We start from the raw sequence: 10,943 nt of genomic DNA, 5'->3' as shown, positions 1-10,943 counted from the left end.
TTGTGCTGGGGTCAAAACTCAGCCTCTCTGCTTCCCTCTCCTGAGGGACTTGTTCTTAGACATCCCTTTCCCCTCCCGGCAATTCCCAAGCCTGTACCCGGCTCTCATCCCCTCTCTGGCTCAGAGCCCTTGTACTGGGATGGAGTTGTGATGATATTTTTGGTCTGTGTTTGGCCTTAGCCACCTGTAGTAGTTTATAGTTCTCCCTGCCAAGTTCACTGATAAAACACTAAATTTGTCCTTGGAGGGAGAACTTCTGTATAAACTGTTTTAATTGGTCTCCTGTGATTGGCTAATGACTCGTCAAGGGCATTTGGAGGAGAAAGTGATGATGAGGTGAGGAAGGCTTGCCCCCAGACTCAATTGGGAAAGACCCCCAGGACTCACTGGGCCTGCCTGGGGGGATTTCCAAAGTGCTCACCCATGCACAGGAGGGGGGCACTGACATAACCAAGGGGGTGGGATTGGGAACCCCTGACAGGGCAGTGCTGGCCACACCTCCCCGGGCAGGTGTGCTCAATGAACTGTATAAAAGCAGACACGTTTTCCGTGCTGGGGGCCGGCTCTACACGAAGGACCAAGTTGCTTTTAGCGGGGCCGCCTGCTGGAGTGGGAGCCTGCCAGCCCCTCGGAACACGCAGCTGCTGCAGAGAGGCTTTAGAGGTGGTCAGAGTGGGTGAGACTCTCTTATAGGTGACACCTGGGTGAGTAGGGTGTTGTGCCTTCCTTTTAGGATCTTTTTGTTCACTTTTCTCCTTCCTAAGCCCTTTCTTGAGTGCCAATGTTTTCACTGTTAGCCACCTTTGGTAATAAATAGTTACTTTCTTAAGTAGCAACGGTGTCTAGTTTTTCACCTTCCAGTATCTCTCGGACCTTTTCCCTCCCTGATACACCGCATGTGCCTAAACCACCTTTCTCCAGGATTTTGTAGTTCTGAGAGTGTCCAAACCCCCCTGTTCCCAGGATTTTTAATATCTGAGAGTATCCAAACCCCCCTGTTCCCAGGATTTCTGCGGTCTCGGAGTGTCCAAATCCCTCTTTTGTGATATTTCGGGGTCAGGGAGTGTCCAAACCCTCCTGTTCCCAGGATTTTTGAAGCCTCCCCACTTCTCCCCAGTCACCAGGAGTGCAGAGAACTGGGAAGCTTCACTGTGTGTGGGGAGCTGGGGCCGTGCTGGGGGTCCTGGTGGTGCTGGGAGCCCCCCTGGCTGCGGGCAAGGAGCTGTGGGGTGAGCAGGGGGACGGTGGGAAAGGGGGAAAAGGGGAGGAAAGAGGGGCTGATGTCCCACATCCTCCTTTTCCCCACCTTTCTGACCTCTCCCACCCCTTTTCCATCATTCCCCACTCCTCAGCCCCGTCTCGCTCCCGTCCACTTTTGGGGGGTACCACTCCCCTCCCACTGAATTTGGGATTCCCAGCACCTCTGTTACGGGGTTTACGTGGGTCCTGGCACCTCTTGGGGTGCGCTGGGTGCCCTGTTGGGGTGCAGATGCCCCCACAAAACCCCCCCATTCCCGATCCATCCTGGGGCCGGTTCTGCCCCCCTCAAACTCTGCTCCCCCCGCGGTTTCCCCCTAAGTCACCCCCAGCCCCTTCTCTCCAGTGAGCAGGACTGCAGAGCACTGAGAAGCTTTACTGGGAACACTGGGAACAGCTGGGTGGGGTGAAAACAAAAGCAGGGAAGGGGGGGACAGGCGACCCCCCAAATGAGCGCAGGGTTTGGGGGGTCCCGGCTGGGCCCGAGGCACGGGGGGGCTGCGGCCGCCGGCGGCTCAGGAGCTCTGTGGGGAGAGAAAAGGGGGTGAGAGCAAAGGGGCTGGGGGGGAAGAGAGGACCCAGAGGCTGTGGGAGAGCAAGGGGGGGGCCACGACCCCCATTTGGGGACCCCCCTTTACCTTCTCCCGCAGGTAGAAGCCGAGCCCCAGCGCCAGGAAGACCAAGCCCAAGACGAAACCCCCGACCCCCACCAGGATCTTGCTGCGGACGGTGTCCGGTGGCATCTCTGGGGGGAGTCGGGGGGTCAGCACCCCCAAAACCTCCTCCCACGCACCCCCCGGCACCCCACAGAGCCCGGCCCGCTCTCCCCCAGCCCACCCGGGGGTCCCTCCGACCTCCTGCCAGTCCCTTCCCAGCCCCTGCAGGGATCCCACCCAGCCCCTCTCAGACCCTTTAGGACCCTCCAACGCCCCTCCCATCACCCCCAGCACCCACCAAACTCCCTCCCAGTCACCCCCAGTTGCCCCCCCGGTGCTGGGGGGGCCGGGCCGTACCCCAGTGCCGGCTGAGGGGGTGCTCCAGGCTGACGTGCTCCACCTGGCAGCTGTAGGTGACCCCGTGCCGGGGGGGGATTTCCAGCAGCACCAGCACCTGGTAGGTCCAGTCCCCGTTGGGGACCACGTCGGTGGTAAACACGTCCTCTGGCAGCTCCTGCCCATCCTGGAAACACCTCACCTGCACCGGCGCAGGGTAGAAATCCATCACGGAGCAGAGCAGGCGGCCGGGGCCGGGCTGGGAGCTCGACGGCACCAGCGAGATGGACACGCTGGGGGGCACTGGGAGGGACAGGGGAGACACTGGGCTGAGCTGGGGGGCACTGGGAGGGAGGGCAAAGGGCTTGGAGGACATTGGTAGGGACTGGGATGGCAGTGGGAGGGACTGGGATGGCAGTGGGAGGGACTGGAAATAGAGTGGGGGAGAAGGGGCTGGGCTGGGGGGGGCACTGGGGAGAGAGTTGGGAGATGTGGGAGTGAAGTGAGAACGACTGGGAATGGATTGGGTGGGTCTGGGAGTGAAGTGAGATTGACTGGGAATGACTGGTCTGGACTGGGAAGGAAGCGCTCGGGACTGGGAGGCTGAGTAGTGGTGAGGGAAGTCTTTGGTTTGGGTCTGCCTGGCAACTGGAGCGTCATCAGAGAGACGCGCTGGGATTGGCTGAGGGGTGGGAGCTCGGTGGCCCCAGAGGGGTGGAGACGCGGGGGGGCACTGGGAGAGACTGGGATGGACTGGGATCGACTGGGATGGAGTGGGAGGGGGCAAAAGGCCAAGGGACGGGCACAGGGAGGGCTGAGGGGTCTCAGGTGATTCCGAGGGAGGGTTTGATGGGCTCCAGGGTCATTTCCGGGGCAGGGCCCGAGGGGACCCGTTCTGCCCCAGGCTCACCTCTGCGGTTCACCAGGAGTTTGGTGGATAATTCGTAGTTGTGCCGGCAGAACCTTTCCATCTCAGACCATCTGAGCTCCCGCCATTCCGGGAGGTAGTTCCATTCCCTGGCAACCTTCTCCCCAAACAGGGTGTCCTCCACATAGGTCCCCAAATCGATCTCGAGCTGGGCATACTGCTCCCGGTTGTAGATGTACCTCTTCACGAGCCTCACCTGCTCGGTGCCGTTGATGAAGTGACACTCGGACTTTGTCATTAGCTGGAACACCCCTGTGTGCGCAGGACACGGGTCAGGGGGTGCCCCGTCCCCCCATCATCCCCCAGCCCCCCACAGCAGGCTGGGAGCTCAGGGAGCCACCCCGGACCCTCCTTTCCCACCCCTCTCTGCCCCACGGACGCCCCAGCACCGGCTCTTGGCTGGGGGGGAACCCCCCCATCAGCCCCCCGGGGATGGACAGGGGGGTTGGGGACCCTCCCACTGCAGATTCGACCCCCCAGAGCCCCAGGGAACCGCTCCAGGGCTCAAGGGACACCCAGGGACCCCCAGGGCACCCCTCTGCCTGCTCTCCCACACCCTTTTGCCCCCCTCTCCCACCCCTGTCCCACCTGCCCCACAATCCCCAGACCCCCTGACCTTACTTTAGGGCTCCCACCCCCCTCCCACTCAGTCCGAGCCTTCCGACCCCCCTCGTCCTCACATTTTTGGGGCTCCCACCCCCTCTTTTCTTCTTTTCTTCCCCTCTTTCCCACCCCCCCGCTCACCCGACAGCTCCTCGCCCGCAGCCGGGGGGGCTCCCAGCACCACCAGCACCGCCAGCACGGCCCCAGCTCCCCGCACACGCTCCATGCCCAGCGCCGGACAGCTGCTGACAGCCCAAAACCAGCCGGGCGGCGCCGTTTGGGGGATTTGGGGCGCGCTGGGCTTGGCTGAGGGCGCAGTTGGGGCCCTTTTTTCGAGGCGTCTTCCCGGCGACTGATGAGTCATCAGCGCGGCGCGCTGGGATTGGGCGCGGGCGGCGTGGGCGCTTTGGGATTGGCTGAGGGCCGTTGGGGGCCCCCGCGGCAGCCCCGGGGCTGGGGGGTTCGGGGGGTCCGTGGGCTGCGGGGGAGGGGGGAGCTCAGGGCCCACCAAAAATGCCCAGCCAGGGCTCCCAAAGCTCAGGGAACCCCCAAAACCGCCCATCCCTGGCTCCCGGAGCTCCCACGGGTCCCCAAAATGAGTTGAGGGCGTTCTCTGACTGGCTGAGCTCGGGGAGGGCTCCGTTCCGGACGGGTCTGCCCGGCAGCTGATGACGCGCCAACAGCGCTCGCTCCCATTGGCTGCTGCTGCTGATCCTGCCCGGGCCTTGGGGGGTCCAAGGTGGGTTTTGGGGGTTCCAGGATTGCTGGGGTTGGGGTTTGGAGTGTCGTGGATAGGTGGCAATGAGGGTCTGGGATGCCGGGTGTGCCCAATAACCCTGTGTTCATGAGATTTTGGAAGTGTGGGAGTGTTTGAACCCCCTGTTCTCAGGAGTTTTAGGGTCTGGGAGTGTCCTAACCCCTCTATTCTAAAATTTTGGCATCTGGGTGTGCCCAAACCCTTCTGTTTTCACAATTTTGGGACCCTGGGAGTACCTAAACTTCTCTTTTCCAGGATTTTTTTTGGATCTGGGAGAGCTCAAACCCCTCTGTTCATAGGGGTTCAGGAGGCTGACATTTGTCCAAACCCCCTTTTCCTAGTATTTTGAGGGTCTGAGAATGCCCAAAACCCACTGTTCCCAGGATTTTGATGGAGTCTGGGAGTGTCCAAACCTTCTTTTCCAATATTTTGTGCTCTGGGAGTACCCAAAACCCCTGCCCCTCGGATTTTTAGGGTCTAGGAGAGCCCATACCCCCATGTTACCAAGATTTTTGAGGTCCTAATGTTTCCAACCCCCCAGTTCCCTTGTTTTTCAGACACTGATGGTGCCCAAACTCCTCTTTTCCAAGATTTGAGGAGCTTGGAGTGCCCAAATCCCCTGTTCCTGGGATTTTCAGAGCCCCCTCAATGCCTCAAATAACCAGGACTGCAGAGCACTGGGAATGTTTACTGGGAACACTGGGAGCAGCCGGCTGGGGTGAGAACAAAAGCAGGGAAGGGGGGACAGACGACCCCCCAAACTCAGCGTGGGGATGCACTGGGGGGTCCCGGCTGGGCCCGAGGCCACGGGGAGGGGCTGCGGCCGCCGGCGGCTCAGGAGCTCTGTGGGGAGAGAAAAGGGGGTGAGAACAGTGGGGTTGGGGGGACAGGGGGGGCCCACAAGCTCTGGGAAAGGTGGGGACACGACCCCCATTTGGGGACCCCCCTTTACCTTCTCCCGCAGGTAGAAGCCGAGCCCCAGCGCCAGGAAGACCAAGCCCAAGACGAAGCCCCCGACCCCCACCAGGATCTTGCTGCGGACGGTGTCCGGTGGCATCTCTGGGGGGAGCCGGGGGGGTCAGCACCCCCAAAACCTCCTCCCACGCACCACCCGGCACCCCACAGAGCCCGGCCCGCTCTCCCCCAGCCCACCCGGGGGTCCCTCCAACCTTCTGCCAGTCCCTTCCCAGCCCCTGTAGGGGATCCCACCAAGCCCCTCCCAGACCCTTTAGGACCCTCCAACCCCCTCCCATCATCCCCAGCACCCACCAAACTCCCTCCCAGTCGCCCCCAGTCACCCCCCCGGTGCTGGGGGGGCCGGGCCGTACCCCAGTGCCGGCTGAGGGGGTGCTCCAGGCTGACGTGCTCCACCTGGCAGCTGTAGGTGACCCCGCGCTGGGGGGGGATTTCCAGCAGCACCAGCACCTGGTAGGTCCAGTCCCCGTTGGGGACCACGTCGGTGGCCACCACGTGCTCCGGCAGCTCCTGCCCATCCTGGAACCACCTCACCTGCACCGGCGCAGGGTAGAAATCCATCCCGGAGCAGAGCAGGCGGCCGGGGCCGGGCTGGGAGCTCGACGGCACCAGCGAGATGGACACGCTGGGGGGCACTGGGAGGGACGGGGGAGACACTGGGCTGAGCTGGGGGGCACTGGGAGGGAGGGCAGAGGGCTTGGAGGACATTGGGAGGGACTGGGATGGCAGTGGGAGAGAGTGGGAATCGAGTGGGGGAGAAGGGGCTGGGCTGGGGGGGCACTGGGGAGAGAGTTGGGAGATGTGGGAGTGAAGTGAGAACGACTGGGAATGGACTGAGAGGGTCTGGGAGTGGAGGGAGAGGGTCTGGGAGTGACTGGTATGGACTGGGAAGGAAGCGCTCGGGACTGGGAGGCTGAGTGGTGGTGAGGGAACTCTTTGGTTTGGGTCTGCCTGGCAACTGAAGCGTCATCAGAGAGACGCGCTGGGATTGGCTGAGGGGCGGGAGCTCGGTGGCCCCAGAGGGGTGGAGACGCGGGGGGGCACTGGGAGAGACTGGGATGGACTGGGATCGACTGGGATGGAGTGGGAGGGGGCAAAAGGCCAAGGGACGGGCACAGGGAGGGCTGAGGGGTCTGGAGTGATTCCTAGAGAGGGTTTGAGGGGCTCCAGGGTCATTCTCGGGGCAGGGTCCGAGGGGACCCGCTCTGCCCCACCCTCACCTCTCCTCTCCACGGCAGTCAGAGTGGACGCCTCGTAGTTGTGCCGGCAGTACCAGTCCACCGCAGACCGATCGTACTCCAGCCGTTCCTGGTCGCTGTTCCAGTACCTGGCCTGGATCTCCCCATCTGGGGTGTCCCCCACATAGACCCCCACATCGCTGTCGAAGTGGGCGTACTGCTCCCGGTTGTAGATGTACCTGTCCACGTTCCTGACCCGGTCGGTGCCGTTGATGAAGTAACACTCGGACTTTCTCATCTCCTGGAACACCCCTGTGTGTGCAGGACACGGGTCAGGGGGTGCCCCGTCCCCCCCATCATCCCCCAGCCCCCCCCAGCAGGGCTGGCAGCTCAGGGGACCACCCCGGATCCCCCCTTTCCCACCCCCCTCTGCCCCAGGACGCCCCAGCACCGGCTCTTGGCTGGGGGGGAACCCCCCATCAGCCCCCCGGGATGGACAGAGGGGTTGGGGACACCCCCCACTGCCGATCCCACCCCCCAGAGCCCCAGGGAACCGCTCCAGGGCTCAAGGGACACCCAGGGACCCCCATGGCACCCCTCTGCCTGCTCTCCCACACCCCCTTTGCCCCCTCTCCACCCCTTTCCCACCGCCCCTCAATCCCACCCCCCCAACCTCACTTTGGGGCTCCCACCCCCCTCCACTCACTCAAACTTCCAACCCCCTCCCACTCACTTTTGGGGCTCCCAACCCCTCTTCTCTCCCCTCTTTCCCCCCCTTTCCCACCTGACACCCTTCCCGCCCCCCCAACTCACCCGACAGCTCCTCGCCCACAGCCGGGGGGGCTCCCAGCACCACCAGCACCGCCAGCACGGCCCCAGCTCCCCGCACACGCTCCATGCCCAGCGCCGGACAGCTGCTGACAGCCCAAAACCAGCCGGGCGGGTCTTTTTTGGGGCTTTTTGGTCGCGCTCGGATTGGCTGAGGGCAAAGCCCGGCGCCGGTTTGGGGCCGTGTTGGAGCCTGGTCTTCCCGGCGACTGATGAGTCATCAGCGCGGCGCGCTGCGATTGGGCGCGGGCGGCGTGGGCGCTTTGGGATTGGCTGAGGGCCGTTGGGGGGCCCCGCGGCAGCCCGGGGCTGGGGGGGTCCAACCCCGGGGTTTTCGGGGTTCCCGGATTGCTGGGGATGGGGTTTGGGGTGTCCTGGATACATTGGAAGCAGGTTTTGGGTGTTCGCGCGTGCCCAATAACCCCCCTGTTCCCGGGATTTTGTGGTTCTGAGAGTGCCCAAACCCCCCTGTTCTTACAATTTTGGGGACCTGGGAGTGCCCAGACCCGCCTGTTCTCACAGTGTTGGGGTTCGGGGAGTACCTAAACCTGTCTTTTCCAGGAGTTTTTGGGGCTGGGACAGGTCAAACCCCTGTGTTCCTGAGTTACTGGGAGGCTGCCATTGCCCAAAGCCACCTATTCTCAGGATTGTAGAGCTCTGAATGTGCCAAAACCACCTTTATCCAGAATTTTGGGGGGCTCAGAATGCCCAACCCCCCCTGTTCTTTGGAGTTTTAAGATCTGGAAGTGTCCTAAGCCCTCTATTCCAATATTTTGAGGTCTAGAAATGCCCCAAGAACTTTATTCCTGTGACTTTTCAGTTCTAGGAGAGGCTATACCCCTGTGTTCACAAGATTTTTGTGGTCTCAATGTTCCTGACCCCCCTGTTCCCATAATTTTGGGGGCCTGGCAGTGCCCAACCCTCCTGTTCTGACAATTTTAGGGGTCTAGGACTAAATAACACCCTCTTTTCCTGGATTGTGTGGTCCTGGGACAGCCCAATCCCTCCTCTTCCTGTATTACTGGGAGGCTGACACTGCCCAAACCTCCCTGTTCCCAGGATTTCTGGAGTCTCGGAGTGTCCACATCCCTCTTTTGTGATATTTCTTGGTCAGAGAGTGCCCAAACGCTCCAGTTCCCAGGATTTTCAGGGTCTGGGAATACAAAACCCCCCTGTTCCCAAAATTTTCAGAGCCCCCCCATCAGTACCCCCAACAACCAGGAGTGCAGAGCACTGAGAAGCTTTACTGGGAACACTGGGAACAGCTGGTTAGTGTGGGAAGAAATGGAGGGAAGGGGGGGACAGGCGACCCCCCCAAATGAGCGCAGGGTTTGGGGGGTCCCGGCTGGGCCCGAGGCCACGGGGAGGGGCTGCGGCCGCCGGCGGCTCAGGAGCTCTGTGGGGAGAGAAAAGGGGGTGAGAGCAAAGGGGCTGGGGGGGCAGGGGGGGCCCAGAGGCTGTGGGAGAGCAAGGGGGGGGACACGACCCCCATTTGGGGACCCCCCTTTACCTTCTCCCGCAGGTAGAAGCCGAGCCCCAGCGCCAGGAAGACCAAGCCCAAGACGAAGCCCCCGACCCCCACCAGGATCTTGCTGCGGACGGTGTCCGGTGGCATCTCTGGGGGGAGCCGGGGGGGTCAGCACCCCCAAAACCTCCTCCCACACACCCCCAGGCACCCCACAGAGCCCGGCCCACTCTCCCCCAGCCCACCCAGGGGTCCCTGAAACCTCCTGCCAGTCCCTTCCCAGCCCCTGCAGGGATCCCACCCAGCCCCTCCTGGCCCCTTTAGGACCCTCCAACCTCCCTCCCATCACCCCCAGCACCCCCCAAACTCCCTCCCAGTCGCCCCCAGTTGCCCCCGGGGCTGGGGGGGCCGGGCCGTACCCCAGTGCCGGCTGAGGGGGTGCTCCAGGCTGACGTGCTCCACCTGGCAGCTGTAGGTGACCCCGCGCCGGGGGGGGATTTCCAGCAGCACCAGCACCTGGTAGCTCCAGTCCCCGGTGGGGACCACGTCGGTGGAAAACACGTCCTCTGGCAGCTCCTGCCCATCCTGGAACCACCTCACCTGCACCGGCGCAGGGTAGAAATCCATCACAGAGCAGAGCAGGCGGCCGGGGCCGGGCTGGGAGCTCGACGGCACCAGCGAGATGGACACACTGGGGGGCACTGGGAGGGACAGGGGAGACACTGGGCTGAGCTGGGGGGCACTGGCAGGGACGGGGGAGACACTGGGCTGAGCTGGGGGGCACTGGGAGGGAGGGCAAAGGGCTTGGAGGACATTGGTAGGGACTGGGATGGCACTGGGAGGGACTGGGATGGCAGTGGGAGGGACTGGAAATAGAGTGGGGGAGAAGGGGCTGGGCTGGGGGGGGCACTGGGGAGAGAGTTGGGAGATGTGGGAGTGAAGTGAGAACGACTGGGAATGGACTGAGAGGGTCTGGGAGTGAAGTGAGATTGACTGGGAGTGACTGGTATGGACTGGGAAGGAAGCGCTCGGGACTGGGAGGCTGAGTGGTGGGGAGGGAAGTCTTTGGTTTGGGTCTGCCTGGCAACTGGAGCGTCATCAGAGAGACGCGCTGGGATTGGCTGAGGGGCGGGAGCTCGGTGGCCCCAGAGGGGTGGAGACGCGGGGGGGGCACTGGGAGAGACTGGGATGGACTGGGATCGACTGGGATGGAGTGGGAGGGGGCAAAAGGCCAAGGGACGGGCACAGGGAGGGCTGAGGGGTCTCAGGTGATTCCCAGGGAGGGTTTGAGGGGCTCCAGGGTCATTTCCGGGGCAGGGCCCGAGGGGACCCTCTCTGCCCCAGGCTCGCCTCTGCGGTTCACCAGGAGTTTGGTGGATAATTCGTAGTTGTGCCGGCAGAACCTTTCCATCTCAGACCATCTGAGCTCCCGCCATTCCGGGAGGTAGTTCCATTCCCTGGCAACCTTCTCCCCAAACAGGGTGTCCTCCACATAGGTCCCCAAATCGATCTTGAGCTGGGCATACTGCTCCCGGTTGTAGATGTACCTCTTCACGAGCCTCACCCACTCGGTGCCGTTGATGAAGTGACACTCGGACTTTGTCATTAGCTGGAACACCCCTGTGTGTGCAGGACACGGGTCAGGGGGTGCCCCGTCCCCCCATCATCCCCCAGCCCCCCACAGCAGGCTGGGAGCTCAGGGGGCCACCCCGGACCCCCCTTTCCCAACCCCCCTCTGCCCCACGGACGCCCCAGCACCGGCTCTTGGCAGGGGGGGGGAACCCCCCCATCAGCCCCCCGGAGATGGACAGGGGGGTTGGGGACCCTCCCACTGCAGATTCGACCCCCCAGAGCCCCAGGGAACCGCTCCAGGGCTCAAGGGACACCCAGGGACCCCCAGGGCACCCCTCTGCCTGCTCTCCCACACCCTTTTGCCCCCCTCTCCCACCCCTGTCCCACC

General features: G+C 63.0%; 3 protein-coding genes across 3 annotated transcripts in view; all 3 read right to left on the bottom strand.

The window, feature by feature from the left end:
• Positions 1 to 1,772: 1,772 nt before the first annotated feature.
• Positions 1,773 to 4,051, bottom strand: LOC108642130 (class II histocompatibility antigen, B-L beta chain-like). Its single transcript, XM_029960150.1, has 5 exons — positions 3,922 to 4,051; positions 3,160 to 3,429; positions 2,271 to 2,552; positions 1,836 to 2,002; positions 1,773 to 1,781 (listed from the first exon to the last, which is right to left on the bottom strand). The coding sequence occupies exons 1-5, from the start codon at positions 4,004 to 4,006 to the stop codon at positions 1,773 to 1,775; spliced, it is 813 nt and encodes a 270-aa protein (XP_029816010.1). The 5' UTR covers positions 4,007 to 4,051.
• A 1,260-nt stretch (positions 4,052 to 5,311) lies between these two features.
• Positions 5,312 to 7,692, bottom strand: LOC108642560 (class II histocompatibility antigen, B-L beta chain-like). The gene is made up of 5 exons (XM_029960152.1): positions 7,504 to 7,692; positions 6,733 to 7,002; positions 5,866 to 6,147; positions 5,490 to 5,596; positions 5,312 to 5,380 (listed from the first exon to the last, which is right to left on the bottom strand). Exons 1-5 carry the CDS (start codon positions 7,586 to 7,588, stop codon positions 5,372 to 5,374), a joined length of 753 nt encoding a protein of 250 aa, XP_029816012.1. The 5' UTR covers positions 7,589 to 7,692; the 3' UTR covers positions 5,312 to 5,371.
• Positions 7,693 to 8,742: 1,050 nt separating this feature from the next.
• The window catches only part of LOC108642533 (class II histocompatibility antigen, B-L beta chain-like), a gene marked incomplete at its 5' end in the record, with an annotated part of 16,362 nt that continues 14,161 nt past the window's right edge, over positions 8,743 to 10,943 (bottom strand). The window contains 4 exons of the mRNA XM_029960151.1: positions 8,743 to 8,914; positions 9,029 to 9,135; positions 9,403 to 9,684; positions 10,334 to 10,603. Coding sequence (XP_029816011.1) covers positions 8,906 to 8,914; positions 9,029 to 9,135; positions 9,403 to 9,684; positions 10,334 to 10,603 — 668 coding nt within the window. The remainder of the gene's footprint in view (positions 8,915 to 9,028; positions 9,136 to 9,402; positions 9,685 to 10,333; positions 10,604 to 10,943) is intronic.

Source organism: Manacus vitellinus, unplaced genomic scaffold, assembly GCF_001715985.3.
Source record: "Manacus vitellinus isolate BGI_N305 unplaced genomic scaffold, ASM171598v3 scaffold_255_pilon, whole genome shotgun sequence".
In the NCBI taxonomy this organism is placed as follows: Eukaryota; Metazoa; Chordata; class Aves; order Passeriformes; family Pipridae; genus Manacus; species Manacus vitellinus.
Note: the sequence above shows the minus strand (reverse complement) of the source record. Positions and strands in the feature narration are given on the sequence as shown.

Coding starts and splice junctions, on each gene's coding strand:
- LOC108642130 (XM_029960150.1), bottom strand. CDS start 4,006: ATGGAGCGTGTGCGGGGAGCTGGGGCCGTGCTGGCGGTGCTGGTGGTG. Junction 3,430..3,921: donor TGCGGGCGAGGAGCTGTCGG/GTGAGCGGGGGG, acceptor CTGCGCACACAG/GGGTGTTCCAGCTAATGACA. Junction 2,553..3,159: donor ACTCCTGGTGAACCGCAGAG/GTGAGCCTGGGG, acceptor TGTCCCTCCCAG/TGCCCCCCAGCGTGTCCATC.
- LOC108642560 (XM_029960152.1), bottom strand. CDS start 7,588: ATGGAGCGTGTGCGGGGAGCTGGGGCCGTGCTGGCGGTGCTGGTGGTG. Junction 6,148..6,732: donor GACTGCCGTGGAGAGGAGAG/GTGAGGGTGGGG, acceptor CGTCCCTCCCAG/TGCCCCCCAGCGTGTCCATC. Junction 5,597..5,865: donor CCCCCTCAGCCGGCACTGGG/GTACGGCCCGGC, acceptor GGCTCCCCCCAG/AGATGCCACCGGACACCGTC.